Consider the following 12,934-nt stretch of genomic DNA (forward strand, 5'->3'; position numbering starts at 1 on the left):
AGCTAATCCCTTATAAATTCGCCCTAATCCTCTGTAGTCCATTTGATCGGAACAGTTGAACACCACTACATATTTAGCTAAGGTTTTCCCCATATCCTTCACAGTTTCTGTCTTGCCTGTTCCTGCTGGACCACAGGGAGAACCACCCATGGACATCGACAACGCTTGTGCAAGAGTTATGTAACACCTATCGAAAAGAAGAAGAAGATATAGTCAAAGATAATTTGTTTAGCATTGCTACGCTTATTTATCATTTCCCGATATGGTCACCTATCCGTTAATGGAGTAATCACGAGTCGTTCGGTGCAGCCTAGATATTCGTTTTGGTAAGTGAAGTTCACGTCCGTTATGCAGATCGACGTTTTGTCGAGGTCTTCTTTGAAGTAAAATCTGCACTGCTTCAACCACTCGAAGTCGTTTACGGAACGTACGTTTAGACGACACTGCGCAGATAATATCCGAAATTGGTATTTTTTGCAAAATAGACATAAAATTATTTTATAAAATGAGATTTATAATTCTTATATTTTATAGATTTAAACTAGATTATAATTTGATCATTTTTAAAACATAGCATGTCACCATTTGTGACTGATAAAGTACATTACGGGTATTGGCAATAAATAATTCCTGACTTACTAGGATATCGAAGATATCGCGTTGATGTACATGAATAGTGATCAATGTCTCAAATTTTATCCTTTCGATCTTTGCAAGATCTCTGGTGGTCTGATCGATTAAGGTGTTCAGTAAATCCAAGAATCTGTTGTTCGTCTCTGTCATGATCTTTTTATCTGCTCGAGCTTGAGCCAAGGCCAGTTCACTGTCTCTCGTCCAGGTCATTTGTATCCCCAGCAAACCAACCTGGGCTGGCATTTTATCCAGGAAAACAAGGAGACTGAAATTTGCATCGTTGATCATCGAGTGACACTGCCGGATTATCGAGTGCAAAGACTGTTGCGATGTTTGCAGTAGCTGTGTCAGCCATGTTTCCACTGAGCCTTCTGCTCTTACAGCCTTCTCGAGCTATTGTCGATCAGAATATTTTGTCGTTAATGTAATGCAGTAATAATTCTATACTTCTGCGTAAACGTACCATAGTGAAATTTGGCAGGTTGGTCAGGTTTCTAGTTCTATGATACGATACGTACCAAAATCGTTTCACCCTCCGATGAAATGATGGCGGTCATCTTGTTATATTCGATATCATGGAACTTCACGTAACGCGTGTTGTCGAAAATAGACAGCAGGTGATTCTGTATCGTATGGGAATCAGAAGCTTGGCCAAGTATTTCTAAGAGAGCCGGATCTGACACGAAGAAGAACCTTGGAAACATCATACGCTTCTTTTCTAAGTATCTGCAATCACGTCCAGTCGTCATAATTTAATTCCAGCTGAATTAATTTACAAATATATAAATAAATAATTCATATAGGATCAAGTAGGACAGCCTTTTGTCTCTGATAACAGAGAATGTGTTCATTTTCTTACTACACACTTTTGAAGAATCTATTATGATCAGTTCCGCAATTAGTTCCAAAATGCTCCTCTAATTTCCTTATTATAAATTTATAATTTATAAATATGGCTACTAAATTCGTCGCTTGAATTTAATACTTAATTGTAGCGATACTTGAGCTTTTCTAAAATACTGGGACTAGAAATTAATTTTAAAATTATTATATATTATATATTGGTAATATACACACCCACTGAGGGATTTCTGACACAATTCTAATTGTTCCTGCAAGTGCGGGAGAAGTTGCTTGAGCAAATCATCCCCTACGCAGCAGGGCACCACTCCAGGAGTCTCATGCGCCCTCTGCATAATTTTCTGCCAGCTCTTATCAATCTTACTGAATCTCTTCGCCTCTTTCGGCAGTTGCTTCGCTATATCTCCGCCGACGAACACGGCCTCCAGGTAAACCCACATGTTCTGTACCAGCAACCATCTTTCTAGGATTTCGTTGGTATTCGACAGGTCCGACAGCCATTGCTGTATCTGCTTGCGAAACGGCGCGTTGTATCGGTTCGACATTAACGAGCCAAGTACCATCAAGCTGTCTTCTAGTTGGCCAATCGTTTCAGCAGTGGTGTCTCCTCTGAGCAATAGCTCTCCCCTGTTGTTAAACGTCATGAACGTTAATTCATGCGACGACCATTCGTTCACCACGGTTCTCAATTTCGCCTCAATGTCCTTCTCCTTCATAGCCGAGATGCAGATGTCCTCAATATCCTCCTTGTACTTCAATAAAGGCGCCTCAAGTATGTTTTTCAAGCAGAAACCCTCGCTCTCCAGGTCGAATGCATAGCCTGTTACTTCTATGATCCTGTGCCAGTGGCGTGGTTTCATAGCTTTGTTTGCCATTAATTCCAGGAGCGGACACATGTCGTTGAAATCGTCAATGGTCTTCTTCAAGGCGAAGAACGCGGGCCATTCTTTCAGACCTTTTGGCAACTTGCGACACCGGTTTTGGAACTCCATTAGTTCGTTGTTTATATCCTCGATATTGACCTAAACATTGCATTGATATTCTCCGTTGAGCTACTTTATTTTAATTATTCAGAATCGATTACTTTATTTTGGTCTACGTTATTTTATTAATGTATGTCGCTGTCTAGTGCACTTCGAGAATATATACTCATTAAATATTAGGTATATAATGATCGATATATTCCTAGTGATATACTAACAAAGGAAGTTAGGAAGTTAAGGAAGGAAGTATTTTTATTATCCAGCCTACCCAAACTTCGAACTACATTTGAATATGGTACTACTTATTAGGATGTAGAGTATTATAACTTCCAATTATTGCTATTTCTTGTAAATTAATTGGTCATCCAAATAACTTCCCTTGTCAATATCAATATGAACTAAAATTAAATGAAAACGAATAAAATCTTGAACAAGAAAATCCCTATTGGTTGAAATTAAAAGAGAAATTAAAGAAATTATCAGTTTCTAACAAAATTGTGTATAAAATTTTACTCATACTTTACCTCGCTCCACGGAATATCATAGTAACTGTTCACCCTATCGATAACGTCATTGTACAGTTTGTACAGTTTCTGGAGTAAGTTTAGCTCCTTTCTTATTTGCGACAGTTCAGGATAATCCGTCGTGGGCAAACCGAATAGTTCCTCGCCGCTCTGATAAGTCTGCAGTTTCCTCCACATTCCATCAAATCTGTTTTGAAACAAAATTTGCCTGTCTGAAGCCTCCCTGGGACTGAGGCCAGATTGCATGGGCCCTGAAGATCGGTACTCCTCGCAATACATTTTACTGTCGATGCGAAAGTTCTCGAGATTGTTTCTAAGATCTTCCTCGAATTGCGGCTGCAACCTTAACAATAGCACGTGACTTTCTTGAGCTCGCGAGAGAAGCTGCTGCCAGGTGTATCTCAGATTGTCCACCTGTTCCAGACACTCTTGATCCACCGGGACTTCGTATCTGGTGACAATGTTGAAAGCTTCCTCGATCGGGTCGATTTTCAGTTCCATGTCGACCTCTTGTTCTCGAATCTTTTTCAACGTATCCATGATGAGTCGAACGTCGTCTAGGTCGCGTATCTGACGGTCCAATTTACGCTCCATTTCGTTCATCAGCGCGTAAACATACTCCATCTCGCGACGATACTTCTTTTTCATGGCTTGACCTAGCTTATGGGTGCATGCTGTGGACATTTGTATTAATATTAGAATTAAATATCGTATACATAGGTAATAATAATTAAAGTTGTCTGATAACAATAATTAGGTATTATATAATTATATTTCTATACGAATAATAATAAGCAGTGCATTTTGGGTAAAAACAATGTCTGAAATGAATCATTTCGACTTAATGGTTTGCTATTAATATTCTACCAATATTCTAATATTTGATAATTTATAATTAATACTCTTTATACCATTTAAATACAATTTAAATACCATTTAATATTAATGTGTATTATATTAATAATATTCAGTATTAATATAATTTGATGAGTTGAAGGAGAACTAGAATAGAAGAATGTCACTTTATGATGCTTATATGAAAAATTAAATAAGAGAAAAATTGGAATTAGTATAATTTGAACGTTGAATTAATATTATACTACCTTTGATTTCCGTATATAAACCATATTTCAATTTTTCCGTGGAAACAGCAATAGAACTTCCAAAAATCACCATGTCTGGTTCAGTTGCTAAAAGATCTTCGAGTTCGCTATGTTTCCGAAGCGTGGTTTCAAACTCTGGTAAAGAAATCTGTAATAATTCCCTCATGCTTCTCTCATTTTTCCATAAGAACTTATACGGCTTCCATCTGTTGATAAATTCGGCTAGATCCTGTAACAACGATAATAACAATTTGAAAAATTTGTTATCACGAGTATCGAATATTTATTAAATATTTATTTGACATATGATTTTCGTATAAGCGATAATTATTACCGGCTTGAATTCTTGCATGCACGTGTTTAGTATGGACAATAGTTTCATCACTTCTTTGTTGTCCATTACCATCGCGTGAAAATTCTGTTCTTGAACAGGGAAAATCGGCCTCTCCTCGGAGATAATTTTGAATAACCTTCGCCTCCTAATTCTTGGATCTTCCGGCTCCTCCTGCTTCTTTTTCGCAACTTGCATCTGAGCTCGCATCACTATGTCTGCGAAATTCCTTCTTGGATACGCGTGACCCCACGTACTCTGAATTATTAAAAGAACGAAATTCAAAGAATTAAATAAATTATTAAAGAAGATTACTGAAAGACAATATCCTGAAAAATGTATTTAAATATTTATCATTATGGATTATTTATGGAATTATTTATAATATTTTAAACGGAAATACTTATCACGCTGAAAAATTTTTTAAAAATATTTATTAAGTAATTAAAATATATAGTTAGGTATAGAAAGTTTAATTTTGCACCTTGTTAACTCTAGAATTCCATTGCGAGACTCCTCTCGCGACGCCAGCAATGGTTTTGCCAACTAAAGTAAGGACTTCCTGCACATCGTCTAAGCTAGGTTTCACAGTTACCACAGGTATCATCAATGTTGCATGAAGCAGAAATATTGGACTGGGCGTTTCGTCTGCTCGGAGAATTATTTATACGATCATATGCATAATTTTGGACACTGCCCTACGTCATTGTATAGGAGCATGGGGAAGTACCTGGATCGATCTCTCGAATGAATCGCTTCCTGATGGCGTCCAACGAGCTTCTGGTGACTTTTATCAGAACGTCTACAACCTTCCTGGAGTAATACCTCCTCATTTCCGACACAGCGTTTCGTACCATGTCTTGCATTCCTTTTGGCAAGTTACCTGGCGTGGCCAGTAGTTGGTGAGGATCGTCAAACAAATCCCAGACCAGGGACCAATCTTGCTGAACCGTTTGATCTATTACCTCTTCATTTTCTGTAAGCTCATCGTATCATTTCCGACTTAGAATTTAATAAAATTACGAAAATTAATTTAATTTTGATTAAAAATAAATTATTATATATCAAAGAAATAGGAACATATTGTTATATTACAGTTAGCTGAGAGAAAAGATAAGGAGACTGTTGAAAAATTAAAGGGAACTTAAGACAGTAATTTTTTCCACTACTAGATGAAGAAGAAACGAAGTTCAGGTCAAAGGCAAAGGATCTATTGTTGAATTAACAGAGAAGATAATTTCTGAGATAAGGCCGAGTATCACCTTCGGTGTTAAAAAATTCGAATTGACTGGAATTAGCGGTGCCTTTGAAATTCTCTGCTGCGTTCTTGACGAGATCCAGCACTTCCTCCACTGCCTCTTCCACCATCATACTCTTACGATACAAATCTACCGCTGCGAGTCTGCATATCTCTTCGGTCTTCTCCACAAATTCCTCTATCGTCCAGGGTTGATCAGATTCTGGTATAGAATGCAACGTGATCTTCTGCATAGCTGTCAGCACCTGTAGAATCCTTGGAAGAAGCGGAGGAAATTTTTAATTCAATTCTTTGCGAATAACTTGCGAAACTACGTAAAACGATCATCCACGATGCTATTAATATAATATCGACACAGAATCGAATCCTAAGATCATTTTCTTCAATATCATACTAGTATAAAATAACGAGTATCTACTCACACTTTAATTAAGAATTCCGAATGTGATTTCTATGCGAAAATTGTACCTATTATCATACACGTCGTGAACTCTGGTAACGAGGATATCGAATTCCTTAATCTGCTCTTTCGTATTTCGGTAAAACTCCTTCCATTTCGGATTGGTCCAGTTTAAAGACACCAAACCGGGTTCCAGGAGGGACGCGATTCGCACCAAATGTGGCAGCAACAACGGTCTTACTTCCAGCTTCACTCGCCTGGCTGTAGAAACGAACTCCTCGATCATCAGCTGAAGAGAATTCGTGATCAGCGTGAAATAATCTTTTCTCGCCAAAATCGTCAGCGCAACGATGGGAATTTCGAGGTTCAGCTTAGCCAAGCAGTCAGCTTCTCGGAGTAAAAGAGAGACACGTCCCTCTAAATTGACTTTTATCTTGCCTGTCTTCTCGTCAGCTATCAGCAAGGGTCTGCATCGTTTAAACGGAACACGATGCTCGTTAGAATTCAATCTAAGACGATTCGCCTATTCGATTTACCGTTTCAGAGAATCCTCGATAACCCAGGAGTTCTGATGAGTCCATACCTCGGCGATGTCTGATTTGTATTGGCTCAAGACGTTGAGAGCGTAATTGTACCTCTTTTCCAGCTCCATGGTGAGCGGAAGTGTCTTCAGCACTGGGTGATTGGAGACCGACGTTGCTAATTCGTCTAAGTGTACTCTGTAAATAAATTTCGAATCAACGATATGGAAATTAAGATATTTAATAATTAGTTATAAATATTGTATAAATAATTGGTAATTTTTCTGACGTACTTCAACGAATTCGCCCAAGTCAGTCTTCCAGCGATGGCTGGCATGTGTCTCGGCAATGGTGGGTCGTCTCTTTGCCTCTTAAATAATTTCAGTATCCTGTCTACCTCCTTGTCGCAATATTTAACTACTATGTTATACTTCTCGTCCAGTTTCGTTAGTGGTATTTTTTCACTCACCTTGCGAACAGATTTAAAACATTCGATTGACTTAATCGTATCTATAAGGAGCATGTTAACATATCGAGATCATTTCAAGATTACTTGAAGGTCACTCGTGTGCTATATTTAATTTCGTGCTGCAGATTAATACAATGTAATTTGGCTGGTAAGCAATAATTTCGATAATTTTGCAGCTTAAGCGTGAACTATAGTCTCTCTCGTGCTTTGTTGAATCACTATAATGCGCCACTTCACTTTTTCGAATCGAGTTAAAAATCGTATACCCTGGAGAGTTTCCCAAACGTCCGCATAATTTTTCTCAATGATACTACCGATGTTCTGCTTCAGGGTATCAGTCTTGGTCATGAAATCGTTGTAATCCGTATCGAAGTCGCTGTTCCTTGGATCCAAGTAGTCGTAAGCTTTGGTGGTAGCGACCTTCTCAGCCTCCTCGAAGGTTCGTATAGCGTCCTCCAGTGCTTTCAAAAATAATGAAAAATTGGATAATTTTTATTACATTCTCGCGAGATGATCGAAGGTTGAAACGCAACTCGGAATATAAATCGTATGTGAATCGAAAAATTGATATCTGCAGGAGCTACGTACCTTCCCCTAATAAAAGGCCTTCCATTCTTCTTTCGAAGAGGTTCTGGTAATCCTGTATCAATTCGAACATGGTCAAAATTTTTCTTATCCTGTCGCAAAACGAATCAAACCTCCCAAACACGTGGGTCTCTGAGAAGGAGAACTCTTGCTCGGTTACAGCAGGAGAACAGCGAACCAATCTATAAGTTTCTCTGTAAGCTCTACAGAAACAACGTGATTGAACGACAATCGTTACCATTGGTATTAAAGAAGAAGATAGAGATTGGAGACCGACGTTGCTAATTCGTCTAAGTGTACTCTGTAAATAAATTTCGAATCAACGATATGGAAATTAAGATATTTAATAATTAGTTATAAATATTGTATAAATAATTGGTAATTTTTCTGACGTACTTCAACGAATTCGCCCAAGTCAGTCTTCCAGCGATAGCTGGCATGTGTCTCGGCAATGGTGGGTCGTCTCTTTGCCTCTTAAATAATTTCAGTATCCTGTCTACCTCCTTGTCGCAATATTTAACTACTATGTTATACTTCTCGTCCAGTTTCGTTAGTGGTATTTTTTCACTCACCTTGCGAACAGATTTAAAACATTCGATTGACTTAATCGTATCTATAAGGAGCATGTTAACATATCGAGATCATTTCAAGATTACTTGAAGGTCACTCGTGTGCTATATTTAATTTCGTGCTGCAGATTAATACAATGTAATTTGGCTGGTAAGCAATAATTTCGATAATTTTGCAGCTTAAGCGTGAACTATAGTCTCTCTCGTGCTTTGTTGAATCACTATAATGCGCCACTTCACTTTTTCGAATCGAGTTAAAAATCGTATACCCTGGAGAGTTTCCCAAACGTCCGCATAATTTTTCTCAATGATACTACCGATGTTCTGCTTCAGGGTATCAGTCTTGGTCATGAAATCGTTGTAATCCGTATCGAAGTCGCTGTTCCTTGGATCCAAGTAGTCGTAAGCTTTGGTGGTAGCGACCTTCTCAGCCTCCTCGAAGGTTCGTATAGCGTCCTCCAGTGCTTTCAAAAATAATGAAAAATTGGATAATTTTTATTACATTCTCGCGAGATGATCGAAGGTTGAAACGCAACTCGGAATATAAATCGTATGTGAATCGAAAAATTGATATCTGCAGGAGCTACGTACCTTCCCCTAATAAAAGGCCTTCCATTCTTCTTTCGAAGAGGTTCTGGTAATCCTGTATCAATTCGAACATGGTCAAAATTTTTCTTATCCTGTCGCAAAACGAATCAAACCTCCCAAACACGTGGGTCTCTGAGAAGGAGAACTCTTGCTCGGTTACAGCAGGAGAACAGCGAACCAATCTATAAGTTTCTCTGTAAGCTCTACAGAAACAACGTGATTGAACGACAATCGTTACCATTGGTATTAAAGAAGAAGATAGTATTACGAAATTATTAATTTAACTCTTTGCACTCGAGAGGTGATCTTCAGTCGTCATTTAGTAAAATTTTGAAGATCGATATTAATTAATATATCAAATTTAAAATAATCTAACAGTGTGCGAGGTATCAAAATCAAATAATTCTACGTGTTAATTATTATACGATTTCTTATTTCCTGCTTGAAAAAATTTCGTCAACTTTGTAGTAGAAACTCTTTGAATTTCGTCTCTTCTCTAATTAAAAAATCGTCGAGTGCGAAGAGTTAAAGCCTTGATATCAAAGAAAAATGTTTATATACTGAAACAGGAATCTGCAAAAGTTCATTTATTTTTCAAAGTCTTTCGGTTTAGATCGCGTCGAAATCAGAAGATCCTTGAGGAATCCACCTCAGATTCTATTCCAAGTACCTGAAATTCCATCTACGATAGGATAACCTGAGGAATTATTGAAATTCGCGAATGATTAGTCGTTGCAATGATTCATCTTTGATAGCAAGGATTAGGATCATTTGCATAGTCGTATTACTTGTTCAGTCTTAAACAATGCTTGAGCTTCGATCGCGCAACAGTTCGGTCTTGACCCCAGACAGTTTCTCGACCTCTGCTCGTCACGTAATCTCGACAAGCTACGATCATTTGGTTCGTGATCTTTATCATTAATGAACTAGTTCGTTCCGAGGTGTTGTAATACCTCGAGACGCTGTATATTAATCGTACTGTTTGCAACAGCGACACAAGGGAATCTCTCATCTTCACCTGAAAGATATAATCATAGAAACAAGCGACATTTTGTATAACTAATTCCATTTGTTACAGTACAAGAGTGATGGTATTATAATATAATTAATCGTGAAAATACGCGTGAAGAAATTAATTTGTTTTCACTCGTACTTCTAAATACCATAATCGAATAAAGGTTACACAATTTCCTCCAACTTCTATAAAGATTAGATACGGAGTCCTATGAAGAAATTTGTATTTTTCACTGCATACCAAGTGATTATCAGATTAAGAAATATGAAAAGCAATGTTTTTCGAATTAATCGAAGTAATGTTACGATGGTGGATTATCTCACTGGATCGTCAAGGTACAAGCAGTGACAGCATTTTTCTAGTGCCTGTATGAACTTGGCGTTATCCTTAGCCTCGTTGTAGCAATAAGTCACTTCGTCCTCAGTGTCCACCCAGTCTTTTATTAACTTCGATCGTGCAACTTGCAGACAAAGAAGTGACATTCGTATTTCGTGGTCCTAGATAGTTACAATAATTATTTAATAATTATTTATGTACGATGAAACAATTGAAAACATGAAAACAAAATTAGAACCTGGAGCTTATTGACTAGTTGACTGAACTGCGCTCCTCTTCGTTTCCAGTACTCCAATTCTTGCTGAGGGCCAGAGTTATCGTTCTCCCGTTTCACCTGTTTGCTTTCTACCATAAAGTCTTTCAGCTTTTTGATCCACGATCTTACTCTTCCCTCTACGAAATTCATCGCGTTCTCCTTCGCCATGAACGCCTTTGCCTCTTCGAAATTGTGCACCTCCGCCATGAAAGCTTCGCCATTGTCGAATATACGTCCCTCTTGAGCTACTTGTTCGCACACTGCGAGAATTTTAAGAATAGCTTTAATCTGGTTCCTCGTTTCTTATTCGTTTAGATATTTACACAGTTTTCCCGTTTAGTTTATGAAATTGTTTCGAACACGAAAATATTATCTAATGACCAATAATTAATTTTAGATCACCTTTCAGAGCACTGCAGAAAGATCTCAAGCCGGGTAATAAAAGAGTCTTAATCATCGGGCAGTCGTCTTCGCCTTCAGAGCCAGGATGCGCGAGGGCATCCATGAAAACATATTCTACTACCCTTTGAATCGCCGTTATTATTCCCACTTTCTTCGTGTCTATTATACCCGTGTAAAGGTCCTTCTGGAAACCTTCCTCCGGTAATTGCTTCGAGACGTTCAATCTGGAAAATAAATTGGCAAGTTAACGCATAATAAACGCATAAAAATACATATGTAGATAGGTAGAAGTATGATTTGTCTCTTGGCATAAGCCAGGAAGACCTCGGGACAGTCTAAGATTATGGTTGCCACTTAAGGATGAAATCCAGGGAAATATCTTGGATGTATTCCACAGATGTGACTATCCGAGCAATCGTTAAGGGATTAAATCATTGAGATATCTGGCAGACGTACTGCAAAGGTAGTTACCCTAATTGAAGAGATAGGCGAATATTCTGTCAGCACAATTTCAGTCCATACATTGCGAAAATTGGTTTCCAATCAAATTGTATTCGCAAAAATTTTGTTTCAGGAAAAAAAATAATAATGGCAGTTATCCTTAAAATTCTAGAAATTAGTATTCTGTGCTATACCTGAACATATAAATGCATATTCCAGTACAAGGAATTTGCCATCCATCGGTAAGGAACAGCTTCTTCTTCCCTGCTTCCTTCACCTCCTTCTGCTCTTTCACTTTCGGTGTCGATGCGTTTGGACCTGGTCTAGAGCTCGATGTCTTCATTTGTATCTATACGGAATGAAATTCCACGATTATTCATTTTATTTCGTCGATAGATAATCGCTTTTTGGTTTAGAAGTAACGGGGATAATTTCGACCGTTTCTACGGGACGCAGGGTTTCAGGTTCCTCCACTTCCTGGTAATACCAGACGAGGGTGGACCTCATATGGGGCAAGAACAGTTGATTGATTTCGTCGAGCATGTCGCCTTCGAAGACGTGATCCATGACCTCGTGACGGGACAATTGTGTACCATCCATCAAGAGCTGGAAAGCGAATTCTAGTCGGGGATCCATCTCCCCTCGTCTCGCCTTTCTCTCGCATTCTTCTCGGCGTTTCTATAAAAGAAATAAGTGATATTAATTGTCTTTACGACGACGTACAGTGATAGAGTCCTGTCATTGATCAGACATTACGTTCCTCGCATATTTTCCTTCTTAATTGTAAATCGGGATTTTTTCTTCGACTCCCTTCCTATTATACGTCTTATCTCTTTCATCGCTATAAAAATTTCAAAAGTTATGTTATACTTTCGGGGCTTAGAGGATGCGACTTCACGAAACCCCGTTCATCTATCCAAAAAGAGTTTGGATTAGGAGAGAGATTCTAGATTAATGAATATCAACGGATTAGGAACGAAATGGAACGTAATGCGTCAAGTTGAGAAATAATCTTTCAAAATTCGCATTATATTAAAAAATATGCTTCCACTTTTCAAATGAATTTTATTGAAACAAGTGTTACAAAATGTCTTGCTCAAACCTCTCCTCGCTGTCTTCTTCCTACACACAGACGCATTTCCTGCATATTTAACAAGACTAAATCAGATAGCGTAATTCGTGAAATACCATGTGAGTATCTGTCTATCTTCCTCTAAGATTAAATTGAAGTGTTGAGGTAACGATTCAATCGTTAAAAATCTTTTAATATTTCACTGAACAATTGACGACATTCGATTGTACATATGAAAGGACACGAAAGGGAAATATAAACCACGAAAGGATCAGAAGGACGATCAACCTGTAGGACGTCACCAGTTCCTTCTTCGTCACTGGCTTCCTCCGAATTTTCCGACCGCTGTTGAATCAGCAGGGCAGGAGCTTGCACGAACATGGTGGAACGAGTTAAATCGGGAAAGGCGATAAAAAGACACGATAAACGAGTGGATAAACGCGATGATGGGATCCAGCTACGGCTGCACCGGCAAACTGAAAGGGTTTCTAAGTGGTGTAAGGGGTGGCCAGTGCCACGAGTTCGTGTCTGGTACCGCCCTTCTACGTATCGTTCGTGTCGTGTGGGAATTTCCGCGCGATTCCGTC

The 12,934-nt window shown here is 38.4% G+C and overlaps 1 protein-coding gene across 1 annotated transcript in view; it reads right to left on the bottom strand.

The window, feature by feature from the left end:
• The window catches only part of Dhc1 (dynein axonemal heavy chain 1), a 22,949-nt gene extending 10,221 nt beyond the window's left edge, over positions 1-12,728 (bottom strand). The window contains 23 exon segments of the mRNA XM_017906749.1: positions 2-187; positions 271-443; positions 640-1,026; positions 1,221-1,359; positions 1,711-2,516; positions 3,002-3,675; positions 4,105-4,333; positions 4,439-4,693; positions 4,920-5,083; positions 5,166-5,411; positions 5,698-5,948; positions 6,162-6,560; positions 6,630-6,812; positions 8,065-8,240; positions 8,478-8,701; positions 8,829-9,028; positions 9,614-9,843; positions 10,164-10,337; positions 10,415-10,692; positions 10,835-11,058; positions 11,470-11,624; positions 11,714-11,953; positions 12,636-12,728. Coding sequence (XP_017762238.1) covers positions 2-187; positions 271-443; positions 640-1,026; positions 1,221-1,359; positions 1,711-2,516; positions 3,002-3,675; positions 4,105-4,333; positions 4,439-4,693; positions 4,920-5,083; positions 5,166-5,411; positions 5,698-5,948; positions 6,162-6,560; positions 6,630-6,812; positions 8,065-8,240; positions 8,478-8,701; positions 8,829-9,028; positions 9,614-9,843; positions 10,164-10,337; positions 10,415-10,692; positions 10,835-11,058; positions 11,470-11,624; positions 11,714-11,953; positions 12,636-12,728 — 6,086 coding nt within the window.
• Between the last annotated feature and the right edge of the window lie 206 nt (positions 12,729-12,934).

The sequence above is a fragment of the Eufriesea mexicana genome, unplaced genomic scaffold (assembly GCF_001483705.2).
Source record: "Eufriesea mexicana isolate 0111107269 unplaced genomic scaffold, ASM148370v2 scaffold6108, whole genome shotgun sequence".
NCBI classification, from domain to species: domain Eukaryota; kingdom Metazoa; phylum Arthropoda; class Insecta; order Hymenoptera; family Apidae; genus Eufriesea; species Eufriesea mexicana.